Here is a 13482-nt window from a genome sequence, read left to right as displayed (position 1 = left end):
CAACCTCCACTCCTCGGGGACCTGTCCACTAGACCAGGACTGCTGATAAATGATGGGGAGTGGCTTGGCAAGCTCCTCTGCCAGCTCCTTCAGCACTCTTGGGTGGAACCCATCTGGCCCCATAGACTTCTGTGCGTCTAAGTGGAGCAGGAGGTCACTAACCATTTCTTCCTGGCTAATGGGGACTTCAGTTAGCTCCTCATGTCTGCCATCCAGCTCAGGGGACTGAGTACCCTGAGGATGGCTGGTCTGACTATTAAAGACTGAGGCAAAGGCAGCATTAAGTACATCAGCCTTTTCTTCATCCTCGGTCACTAGGATTCCCCCAATATCCAGTAAAGGATGGAGGTTCTCCTTGGCCCTCCTTTTACTGCTAATATATTTGTGAAAGTATTTTTTATTATTTTTTATGGCAGTGGCCAGATTAAGTTCCATCTGTGCCTTCATCTTTCTTTTCTCTCTCTATAACCTAACAACATCCTTGTACTCCTCATGGGGTGACAGTCCCTTCTGCCACAGGTGATAGAATCTTTTTTTTTTTTTTTTTTTTCCTGAGTTCCAGTAATATCTCCCTGTTCAGCCAGGCTGGTCTTTTTCCCTACAGTTTGATTTTCAGCACATGGGGACTGCCTGCTCCTGTGCCTTGAGGATTTCATTCTTCAAGAGTGTCCAGCCTTCCTGGACCCCTTTGTCCTTCAGTAATATTTCCCAAGGAATTCTGCCAACCATTGCCCTAACCAAGCCAAAGTCAGCTCTCTGGAAGTCTAAGGTGGTGGTTTTGCTGACCTTCTTCCTGACTTCTCCAAGGATTGAAAATTCTATCATTTCATGATTGCTTTGCTCAAGACAGCCTCCAACCATCACATCACACACCAGTCCTACTCTGTGAACAGCAAATCTAGCCAGGCATCTCCCCTACTTGGCTCACTAACCAGCTGGATAAGGAAGTTATCATCCACATCCTCCAAGAACCTCCTGGATTGTTTCCTCTCTGCTGTATTGTACTTCCAGCAGACATCTGGTAGGTCAAAGTCCCCCACAAGAACAAGGGCAAGCGATTGTGAAACTTCTCCCAGTTGTTTGAAGAATGGTTCATCCATAGCTTCATCCTGGTTGGGTGGTCTATAACAGACACCTACCAGGGTATCTGCTTGGTTGGCCTTTCTCCTGATCCTCACCCACAAACATTCAGCTTTCTCACTGACAACATTGAGTTCAAGGCAGTCAATGCACTCCCTGACATACAATGCAACCCCATTTCCTTGCCTGTCCCTTTTGAAGAGCCTGTAACCATCCATTGCAGCGCTCCAATCATGCGAATCATCCCACTACATTTGTGGTGGCGATTATGTCATGATTTCCCTGCTGCACAATGGCTTCCAGCTCCTTCTGTTTGTTGCCCATGCTGCAGGCATTGGCACAGACACATTTAAGTTGCCCTGTGGATCTGGCCTCCACCAGCAGCATGCTACCCCCTGGCTCATTTCTAGAGAGCCTGGTTTTATCCCCTTCCCCCTTCGGATCTAGTTTAAAGCCCTCTCTATGAGCCCTGATAGCTCCTGGGCTAGGATCCTTTTCCCCTTTGGGACAGGCATACCCTGTCTGCCGCCAGCAGGCCTGGTGCCGTGTAAACCAACCTGTGGTCAAAAACCCCAGAATTCTGATGCTGACACCAGCCCCAGAGCAAGGAATTGATTTGCAGGATTTTCCTGATGCTTCCATTGTCATTGCTTGTGACTGGCAGGAGGGAGGAGAAAATTACTTGGGCTCCTGAACCCTGAACCAGTCACCCCAAGTCTCTGAAGTCCTTCTTGAGTCCCCTCAGGCTTCTTATTGATGAGACTTCCTCATTGCCCACCGGAAAGACTAGTAAAGGACAGTAATCATTAGGCCGTACCAGACGAGAGAGTTTTCTGGTCATGTCCCTTACCCTGGCCCCAGGGAGGCAGCAGATTTCCCTATGAGTCGGGCCCGGTCGACATATGGGGCTCTCTGTTCCTCTCAGGGTGGAGTCACTGTAGTGGTTTAAGCCCAGTCGGTAACTCAGAACCACACAGCTGCTCGCTCACTCCCCCCTTTCTTCCTCCCCCCACTCCCGGAGGGATGGGGAGGAGAATCAAAAGAATGTAACTCCCACAGGTTGAGATAAGAACAGTCCAGTAACTAAGGTATAATACAAAACCACTACTGCTACCACCAGTGATAATAATGATAAGGGAAATAACAAGGGGAGAGAATACAATTGCTCACCACCCGCTGACTGATACCCAGACCGACCCGAGCAGTGATCTGGGCCTTCTGGTCAACTCCCCCCGGTTTATATACTGGGCATGACGTGCCATGGTATGGAATACCCCTTTGGCTAGTTTGGGTCAGGTGTCCTGTCTCTGCTTCCTCCCGGCTTCCCCTCCTCACTGGCAGAGCATGAGACTGAGAAAGTCGTTGGTCAGAGTAAACATTACTTAGCAACAACTAAAAACATCGGTGTTATCAGCGTTGTTCCCAGGCTGAAAGTCAAAAACACAGCACTGCACCAGCTACTAAGAAGGAGAAAAAATGACTGCTACTGCTGAACCCAGGACAGTCACCAATCACAACCACTCTTCTTTTTTTCTTAGTAGAGTTGGTCATGATACAAGGCATTGTCTAACTCACCCATGGCGACTCGTCCAACCTGGAAGATCCCTTATCTGCTTCATCATCTTCCTCGTTTTCCTGTTCCTCAAGTACCAGGGCCTGGTGTCTGTTGTAGAGGGGTACTTGGGAAGGTGACATAAGCTGGGGGATAATACGCCATCTTCTGTGAGGAGTAACCTGTGTCCGATCTTCCTTGTTTCCTAGGTCCCCTCCATCTGCCTGGTGGCAAGAGGGTAGGGGATCCTTAATTAATTTTGTTTTGGGTGCCTGGTTTGCTTCTATCAGGGATGGTGGAGTATGGCTCCACCAGTCAATCTCCTCTTCAGATTCCCTTATGCTTCTTAGCTATTCCATCTCTTCCGATAGCTCTGCCACCATGCAGAGCAAATCATCAACCTGGTCACATCTTGCACAGCTACCATCCAACATCATCGACAGGCTCTGGCACTCACTACAGCCAGATGCCTGTACGGCTACCTGTTTTTGAGGGACATTTTTGTCTGGATCACCATGTCCTTTCTGGCCAGCAGAGGGGACTTTGTTTTCTTTTTTTTCTTTTGAGAGGATGACATCCTTGAGCACCTTCTGGATGACCACTCTCTGAGCTTATCTCTTAAGCTTGCTGGGCTTCATCACCCTTCCTGCTCGCACTGCCTGCTCAAACTGCCTTGCCTTGCTCCTGCTCCCAGGAGGAGTGTTGCATCGTTTCAGGGGTGCTGCCGTCCCTCCTGGTGCTGCCCCCTATGAGTCAGCTGCTGCATCAGCAGAGCTGTTGGCTCCTGGGCAAGTCCTGACAAGGACTTGGGGCTCCCTTCGTGGCTGAAGGCATCCTCTCCGGAGCTACTCACCTCGGCAAAAAGAGTAGAGTGCCTCCTCATCAAGTTTACTGATGATACAAAACTGGGAGGAGTGGCTTACACCCCAGTGTGCTTCAGAAGGATCTAGACAGGCTGGAGAGATGGGCAGAGAGGAATCTTTTGAAATTCAACAAAGGCAAGTGCAGGGTCCTGCACCTGGGAAGGAACCCCACGCACCAGTACAGGTTGGGGGCTAACCTGCTGGAAAGTAGCTCTGCAGAGAGGGACTTGGGTGTCCTTGTGGACAACAGGTTGTCTATGAGCCAGCAATGTGCTATTGTGGCCAAGAAGGCCGATGGTGTCCTGGGCTTCATTAGGAAGAGCATTGCCAGCAGGTCAGGGAGGTAATCCTCCCTCTCTACTCAGCCCTGATGAGGCCTCACCTGGAGTACTGTGTCCAGTTCTGGGCTCCCAGTACAAGAGAGACATGGAGCTCCTGGAGCAAGTCCAGCAAAGGGCTACAAGAATGATTAAGGGTCTGAAGCATCTCTCCTATGAGGAAAGGCTGAGGGAGCCGGGCCTGTTCAGCCTAGAGAAGAGAAGACTCAGGGGGGATCTGATCAATGAGTACAAGTATCTGAAGGGAGGGTGTCAGGAGGATGGGGCCAGACTCTTCTCAGTGGTGTCAGGCAACAGGACAAGAGGCAACGGGCATAAACTACAACACAGGAAATTACAACTGGATATGAAGAACTTCCTTACTGTGATGGTGACTGAACATTGGAATAGGTTGCCCAGAGAGGTTGTGGAGTCTCCTTCCCTGGAGATACTCAAGAGCCATCTGGACAAAATCCTGGACAATATGCTCTTGGTGGCCCTGCTTGAGCAGGGAGGTTGGACTAGATAACCCCCGGTGGTCCCTTCCAACCTCAACCATTGTGTTATTCTGTGAAGATATCTCTCTCTTAATTTGTTTATATTTCTGTTGGGATGTTAATAGTTTTGAAGGCCTAGAATAGATCTGTGTGTTAACTGTAACTCTTGGTGCAAAGGAACTTTGTACATCCTTACTTCTTGCCAAAATCAGGGCTTCTGTTCTGGTTTGGGCTGGGATAGAGTTAATTTTCTTCACAGTAGCTGGTATGGGGCTGTGTTTTGGATTTGTGCTTGAAACAGTGTTGATAACATCAGGGATGTTTTAGCTGTCGCTGAGCAGTACTTACACAGAGTCAAGGCCTTTTTTGCTCCTCACACGCACACACACCAGCTTGTAGGCTGGGGGTGCACAAGGAGTTGGGAGGGGACACAGCTGGGACAACTGACCCCAACTGATCAAAGGGATATTCCAGACCACATGGTGTCATGCTCAGCATATAGAGCTGGGGGAAGAAGAAGGAATAGGGGACTTTTGGAGTGATGGAATTTGTCTTCCCAAGTAACCATTGCGTGTGATGGAGCCCTGCTGTCCTGGACACCTGAACATAGAATCATAGAATCATAGAATCATAGAATAGTAAGGGTTGGAAAGGACCTTAAGATCATCTAGTTCCAACCCCCCTGCCATGGGCAGGGACACCTTGCACTAAACCATGTGGCCCAAGAACATCTGCCTGTGATGGGAAGTGGTGAATTAATTCCTTGTTTTGCTTTGTTTCTATGTGTGGCTTTTGCTTTCCCTATGAAACTGTCTTTATATTAATCCACAAGTTTTCTCACTTTTACCCTTCTGATACTCCCTGCCATCCTGCCACGGGGGAGTGAGGCGAACGGTTGTGTGGGGCTCAGCTGCCTACGGAGGTTAAAACACATCAGCTTCATACAAGAAAAAAAATCAAAGAAGTGGCTAAAATTTAATTAAAAATAGCTTCATGTGCTGACTCAGATTGCTGTAAACTAAATTTATTTTTTCTTATACTATGAACTAATCCTTCTATGTAGAACATCCAGATCTCACTTTCAGCAGGTTTCAGAAGTAATACCAAGTTATTCATGCCCTTGGTTGAAGTAAACATGGCTCTGCTCCAGTATAACTGAAATATCTAGGCTGTTCTTTTTCCTCTCCTCCTCTTGTCCCAGTAATGTAGAAGAATTTGCATGCAAAAAGAGCTCAGTGAAGAGAACTGAAACCGTTGACTAAACTTAAATTATTACTCTGTTTAGGTCAATTCTGGTGGCTTTATTCTTATGGTTCATACTATATAACACTTACATGTTAACATCGTAAGCCTTTTTTCTTCTCTAATTATTAATTTAATAGATTATTAGAACAGATGGTATCTGAAGGGAATACAATATTTTGTAGAAAAATTGAACACTATTTTTGTGGGAGTAGGGGGTGGCAGACTTACTGCATAGTCCCTACCTCATTTTTAGGTCTTACTATGGTGAAAGCTGTATTGTCATCTATTTCATACATTAATAGTGCTACAGTAAGCCTGTCAGTATAATTAGAATGTCTGAATGTCTTTGGTTCACTAATCTCTTTCATGAGTCTCCTATATCCCATGAGTTCAGATCCATTCCTTGCTTATATCTATATGAAACTTTCTTAAAATGTAGAATTTGCAGTACTGATATTCTAATTTTGAATGAATAGAAATCGTGAACTCTAAAACTAAAAAACGTTGCTATGTGAATTGGTGGGTGTATTTGGAAGGAGAGATAAGGAAATAAAGACTAATATTTATCACTATAAGCTTTGATCTTGTATTGTTCTGGAAATCTGCTTTATCCTATGAGCTGATCAAAGTTTAAATGTAATTATTTTCTGTTGCAGATGAACCAACACGTTCCTTGAGTGGTCTCATCTTGAAGAATAATGTAAAAGCACATTTTCACAACTTTCCAAATGGGGTAACTGACTTCATTAAAAGTGAATGTCTGAACAACATTGGTGATTCCTCTCCCTTAATTAGAGCTACTGTAGGTAAGTTTACTCTCATTACTGTCTTCTGCATGCTAAAAATGTTACAGATATGTGAGCTGCACTAGTGAGAGTTATTAAACTCCTAAAACTTTGCTTCTGATAAATGTCACAACTACACCATGTTTTGATGCTGACATTACTCTTCAGTGTGAATATATGAAAGTCACACTTATTTTTGCTTCTTGTTCTCTTAAAACTGATTTAGCAATTCAGTTCATATCTCTTGAAATGTGACTGAACATAAGTTTACTTGAATCTACTAAAATTCGGCTTGCTGCCAATTTTTATACCTAAAAACAGGAACAAGGTAAAGGTCTGACTTCAGAACTATTTCAGCGCTGCACTTGCATCAATTAAACACTTCTGTTAGCTGATTTCCTCCCTGCCCCCCCATATGCATACCTCTTCAGGGAACCATTATACCATGTGTGACACACATTAACATAATGAGTTTCTGTTTTTTAAATACCTTCTGTCAGAAAACAGTAGATAAAGTGTGGCGATCAGAACATCATGCCATCAGCACATAGAGTTTCTGTTTAGCGTGTGTTTTGCACCCTCCTGTGTGAAGTAATTAAATTTTGGATCCTTGTAGGCTTCTGTCTTAAGAGTGAGGGTGGTCCAGTACTCACTGGTCTCTTGATAGTAGCTAGGTATAAATATATTGCTACCTGCCTAGGCTGCCTTGTTAGCATATGAGTTGGCATGTGCTAGTCATAGCTGCTCTTTGAGATGCGTACATGTTTTTGCTGTTCAAGCACTATCAATTTAATGAGCCAACCACAAATAAGATCTCTGGAATTCTGAGAGGAAGATGAGCAAGTACATCAAAATAGCATTAGGGAAAAAGTAATGAAGCCTTTGTAGTCTCTGCCGTCTGGTGCTAACCAGACAAAAGCTGATACCTTTTGACCAAGATGGAAGCAAGCTGATTAATCCCATTCTCAGAAGTCACTTCACTGAGGACAATGAAGATGGCAATACAGTCTATTTTAGAACTGTGAGTCAAGACTGAATGGTAACTACACATTGTTGTAGTTACCTACCTAAACTTTTCCCTGTTTTAACCCCCAAATGAGTAACAGTGTGAAACTTTTCTGTGCTGTGTGGTACAGGTATTAAAACCCCTTGTGCCAACATTGAAATATGGATTCAAGTTCAAAAAAGATGGCTGCATGTGTTGATCCACAAACTTACCAGGAAATAAATGCATCTATTTAGGAGCTGTCTGTGACTGTTCTTAAAACTTTTTTGGGATTCTAGTCTAGGCAGGATCTTAGTATGGCTCCCTGCTAAAAGCAAGCAGGGGAAACAGTTTGAGTGTTTAAGAGTAGTGGCAGGACTAGAGAGCTTCATTGCAGAAGGAAAGTGAAAGTTAATGATTGCCCTATGAGGGGAGATTTTGTCATGAAGTTCAACTGTTTAGAATTGAGTTCAGAAATGAACTTTAGGAGCTAAAGAGGCAAACCACCACCCAAAAACTCCCAACCTTTCCCCTGTCCCATTATTGGCATGAAAGTACTGAAGCATAGTTGCTATTTCTTTACATTCAATTTTTTTATTGTGGAATTGATGCTATAAACTGGGGTTGCATGTAATTAGAATAGTGACATCAAAGATGCTGTCATGCCAATTACAGTTCTGTTTTTAACAATTTCTGACATTCCTCTGGAGTCTGTTCTCTTATGTGTTTACTGGTCAATGAGCTCAGTTGCTGTACTTGTTAGATTTCATATTTCTCAAGTGAAATATCAACAGATTCTGTAATACTGATTTGCAGTTAAGTTCATTACAAATCAAAACCTACCTTTATAAAGATTTGCAGTTTCCAATTTCTAACCTTGCAGCTTAGTATGTTGGTTGGAAGGAAAAGCCTTGTTTAACTGTCAACTCTAGCCCAAACCTGTCAAAAAGCTGCAAGCTACTAAATTGATTATTTCTTTGATTGTTCTTCTGATGTCCTTGTTTCTGTGTCTGTGTTGCAGAGAAAGCCACAAAGGCAAATCTCTGGAGTCTTCTGTTCCCTGCTGGCCAACTGAAGCAGCAGGCGGGTGGGAAATATTTCACATTTGAAAGGAGATGAAACTCATTAGAAGCCCATGTAGATTTCTTTTAACATGAGCATAAGTGCCTAAACCTTTATTTTATATGTCTGTTTCCTCATTTTTCTTAAAATCTGTTGCAAAGCTTCAAATACTATACCTATTGCATCTTTAAGTTCTTGATAGCCTGATGTTTGTTTGTTTATTTATTGTTGTCCCCACCTGTCGTGGTTTAAACCCAGCTGGTAACTCAGAACCACACAGCCGCTCGCTCACTCCCCCCCTTCTTTCCCCCCCACTCCCGGAGGAATGGGGAGGAGAATCGAAAGAATGTAAATCCCACAGGTTGAGATAAGAACAGTCCCGTAACTAAGGTATAATACAAAACCACTACTACTACCACCAATAATAATAATAATGATAAGGGAAATAACAAGGGGAGAGAATACACAGGAAGCTGGGAGGAAGCAGAGACAGGACACCTGACCCAAACTAGCCAAAGGGGTATTCCATACCACAGCACGTCATGCCCAGTATATAAACTGGGGGGAGTTACCCGGAAGGCCCGGATCACTGCTCACGTCAGGCTGGGTATCGGTCAGCGGGTGGTGAGCAACCGTATTGTGCATCACTTGTGTTTGTTGCTTTTTTTCCTTTTCCCTTTTAGTGTTATATTCTCTCCCCTTGTTATTTCCCTTATCATTATTATTATTATTGGTGGTGGTAGTAGTGGTTTTGTATTATACCTTAGTTACTGGACTGTTCTTATCTCAACCCGTGGGAGTTACATTCTTTTGATTCTCCTTCCCATCCCTCCTGGAGCAAGGGGAGGAAGAAGGGGGGGAGTGAGTGAGCAGCTGCGTGGTTCTGAGTTACCGGCTGGGCTTAAACCATGACAGTTCTGTTTGTGAAGTTCAGGTTTTTTGTTTGTTTGGGTTTTTTTTAAAGTTGATCATTAAGATCCAGCAACAGTAAAATATGTATGTTCTATTAATGCATCTGATATTCTTTGCAAGACCATAATATTCAGAAGAAATAGCCTTTAAGACTCCATAGATCTCCATAGGCTTTTGGGAATGTTTTCTATTCAGTTGCAATTATGAAGGCAACCGGATACAATCTACTTCTGGAGCTGTAAAATTGTGTTTTATCTCTGTCTTCATTTTTGCCCTTTGTCTTCTTGGATTCTCTGGCCTTATTGCATCAAAGGAAACATGATGCATAATAACTTTATGTCTTGCCCAGAATGTCCTTTGCTCTGTAATGTTGTCCTGTATTCTTGTATATTTAATAAGAATTTTAACATTCCGTAGAAAAAGGATATATGGTGATTAGCTCAATGAAAAAGATTAGGAAAGCTTTTTTTTTCATCACTTGTCACTTGGGAGATTACTAGTTGAGGCAAAATGGACTCCTAGTCAGTCCTAGTTTATAAGTGGCCTTCCCCATTCCTGTCACCTAATTGGTTTTTCCTGGGATTTTGTATGTGCTGGAAATTGAATTAGTAACTCTTTAGGCCATCCTGTCTTTTTGCTGGGTCTGAATCAGCCAACCCCTACAGCTGATCTCTGGATGACCTGCCATAGTGTATAAGCTCTTAGTAGGTATCTCCATCTTAGAATGTGTCCTTAATGTTTTTAGTAAACATAGTAAAGTTGTGAACACATAATTTACCATTGGGTTATAAGTTTATTGAATGACAGCTTCCAATGTTCATGCTGTTGTATTATAATAAAGAGGAGGTGACTTGAGGTGGATACTCTATGTATACTGGAGGTCAAGATTTGTACGCTTTTTAGTAAATTTAGAGCAGAACCTGCCCTGCAGTGATTATTTCCTTAAATGGAAATGTACTTGACTACTCGCATCTCAGGCTTTCATAGTAGCAGGAAGGCACAACTTACCTTTGCATTACAAAGCCCTTCAAATAACATTTGTAATGAAATGTACTTCCGCTTTTTATGATTGCCAGCTCTTAATAAAACAAGAAATTTCTTAGCACCTTAGATCTTTGAGAGGAATAAAATGAGAAAAATTGGTCTGAAGCATGTGAAGGTATATGAGATCTTGTTTCCTTTATTCCTCTGATTCACTTAGGCATTCTGGTAACAACCATTGCCTCAAAAGGGGAATTACAGAATTGGCCTGAACTCTTACCAAAGCTTTGCAGCCTGTTGGATTCTGAAGATTACAATACCTGTGAGGTAAGGAGGCTTATTTTGAAATAGATTATAATCTAAATTTGACTATTCTTTGTCTCTCTTTATATATACTAAATATATGTCTAGTATTTTTTCTGTGTGTGTATACACACATATATAATCTCTTCAGAGAACAGTGGATCAAATTTGATACTTTTTATTCTACCTGCATTCTGTGTTCGGAGTGTTCATTCACATGAATGTTTTACTTGCATAAAAGCAGAATAAGAATGTAGATGGGTAGTCATAGAATCATAGCATAGTTAAGGTTGGAAAGGACCTTAAGATCATCTAGTTCCAACCCCTCTGCCATGGGCAGGGACACCTCGCACTAAACCATGTCGCCCAAGGCTCTGTCCAACCTGGCCTTGAACACTGCCAGGGATGGAGCATTCACAACTTCTTTGGGCAATCTGTTCCAGCGCCTCACCACCCTCACAGTAAAGAACTTCTTCCTTATATCTAATCTAAACTTCCCCTGTTTAAGTTTGAAGCCATTACCCCTTGTCCTACCACTACAGTCCCTAGTGAAGAGTCCCTCTCCAGCATCCTTGTAGGCCCCCTTCAGATATTGGAAGGTTGCTATGAGGTCTCAGATGAGAAGTGTCCTAAGGTTACCACTTTGTGATGCCCAATCTTTTAGGCATCATCAAGTTGACCCTGAATTTTCTCTTACTTAAAAGTAGTGCTATTCATTCCTCTTATAACTTAATCTGGAAATGTAATCTGTCACTGCTATTTCTGGCTAGTGTGAAATTAACTTTTTTTGCTCAGTTTTTATGAAGGAAAATAAATAAATACCAGATTGCCATGGTTTAAGCCCAGCTGGTACCTCAGCATCAGACAGACATTCGCTCACACCCCCCCCTTCCCCCCTCCCCGGGCAGGATGGGGAAGAGAATCAAAAGAATGTAAAACCTGCAGGTTGAGATAAGAACAGTTTAATAACTAAAATAAAGTACAATACTAATACTAATAGTAAAAAGGGGAATAACAAGGAGAGAGATATAAAACTAAAGGGGAAAAAAAACCCCCAAACAAAACAACAAACAGCAGTGATGCACAATCCAATTGCTCACCACCCACTGACTGATACCCAGCCCAACCTGAGCAGCAAATGATCCCTTCCAGGTAACTGCCCCCAGTTTATATACTGGGCATGACGTGCTGTGGTATGGAATATCCCTTTGGCTAGTTTGGGTCAGGTGTCCTGTCTCTGCTCCCCCCTGGCTTCTTGTGCCCCTCCTCACTGACAGAGCATGAGAGTCCTTGATCAGGGTAAGTGCTACTGAGCAACAACTAAAACATGGGTGTGTTATCAGCATTATTCTCAGACTAAAGCAAAAACATAGCACTGTATCAGCTACTAGGAAGAAAATTAACTCTATCCCAGCTGAAACCAGGCCACAGATCAACTGTTTTAAGCTATGAAGAGAAAAAAAGTCTTGTCTGATTTTTAAAAAAATAAAAAGCTGCGATCATGCAATTTTAATTACTTGATGCTGTGAAGCATTTTCTATAAAATAATCCTTAGAGATATGACAGTGGTCCAAGATGTCATGCTGTTATGTAGTGTTTTAGTGCTGCTTTCTTAAGAAAGAAGTTAAAAAAAAAAAACCCCAAACAAAAAACAACCCGCAAAATCCACCAACAACCCTTGGAAATGAAACTCAAATTGACCATCATGTCCAGAATTCTGTTTTGCCCTATGACAAACCATTAAAGGAAATAAAATTATATATGAAATTAACTTGGATGCTTCTGCAATTTGTCATTTAGTTTTCAAATAAGATTTTGCTTTTAAGCATTTTTAAAAATATGATTGAATAAATGAGCATTGAATGCTAAAATTAAAATTGCCACTTAACTTATAGATAGCTTGAGAGCTTATAGATGACAGTATAAAGTGCTTAAATAAAAAGCCTTTAATGATGTTTTAATTTAACTCCATATTTCATTAGCTACATTTACTGTGGTGGTGTGCTAAAATTACCTGTTCTGTACAAAGCCTAAAATGTTGCTTTCTTCAAAATATAAATGAACAGGTTTTGAGGTTTGTGTTGGTTTTTTTTTAAACAGGGTGCATTTGGCGCTCTTCAGAAGATATGTGAAGATTCTGCTGAAATTTTAGATAGCGATGTAATGGACCGACCACTCAATATCATGATACCTAAATTCTTGCAGTTCTTCAAGCACAGCAGTCCAAAAATAAGGTAGGTTTGGGTGTTGTACTAAAGTTACCTGTTAAAAAATTATTTACATGAGCAGTGAGGTTGATATTTTGTAGATCAGTTTAAAGCATGCTTAGTTTTTTTAAATGATCCTGCATGTGCAAGTTGTGAGAAGAGAAGGCACAGAGATTTCATGCATCATTAATTTCCACACTTATCTGCTGTTTCTTTTAAGATTTTGCATATTATTATGAAAACTGCAGTGCTGTGGTTAAAATTTCATATTATGATTAGAAAACATTTATTTTGTAATGACTGCAGCAATAGGAGAGTAAAAAATTGTTTGCTATTAGTTTCTGAGTTCTTGCAGAAAATATTTTTCTGCTTTAACTGCACCTAAACTTAAAAAGCTCTTTATCTTTCAGCTGAATAAAATTAAATGGGTTCGGCATCTTTTTACTTTAATACAGTATTAATCTCTCCAAAGTAATAGAAGTATAGAATAGAAGAAAAATTAACTTCTTGTTGCTAATATTTATCAACAAGAACAGTAGCATTTACCCCGAAATAAGCCAGCGATGTGCCCTTGCTACAAAGAAAGTGAATGGTATCCTGGGCTGCAGTGTTTACAGCATGGGAGGTGATCCTTCCCTTCACCGTTCAGGTGAGGCCTCACCTGGGGCACTGTGTCCAGTTCTGGGCTTATCA

General features: G+C 42.1%; 1 protein-coding gene across 5 annotated transcripts in view; it reads left to right on the top strand.

The window, feature by feature from the left end:
* The first annotated feature begins 6174 nt into the window (after positions 1-6174).
* Positions 6175-13482, top strand: part of LOC115619106 (transportin-1-like) — a 40152-nt gene continuing 32844 nt past the window's right edge. For 4 of the 5 annotated variants that reach the window (XM_030511150.1, XM_030511149.1, XM_030511148.1 and 1 more), the window contains exons 1-3: positions 6178-6360; positions 10500-10606; positions 12683-12816. In XM_030511150.1, coding sequence (XP_030367010.1) covers positions 12746-12816 — 71 coding nt within the window. In that variant the 5' untranslated portion in view covers positions 6178-6360; positions 10500-10606; positions 12683-12745. Of the gene's footprint in view, positions 6361-10499; positions 10607-12682; positions 12817-13482 lie in introns of all 5 variants that reach the window. The other variant, XM_030511151.1, reaches the window with a different exon arrangement.

The sequence above is a fragment of the Strigops habroptila genome, chromosome W (genome assembly GCF_004027225.2).
Source record: "Strigops habroptila isolate Jane chromosome W, bStrHab1.2.pri, whole genome shotgun sequence".
In the NCBI taxonomy this organism is placed as follows: Eukaryota; Metazoa; Chordata; class Aves; order Psittaciformes; family Psittacidae; genus Strigops; species Strigops habroptila.
The sequence above is the reverse complement of the archived record's forward strand: the minus strand, read 5'-3'. Positions and strand labels throughout refer to the sequence as shown.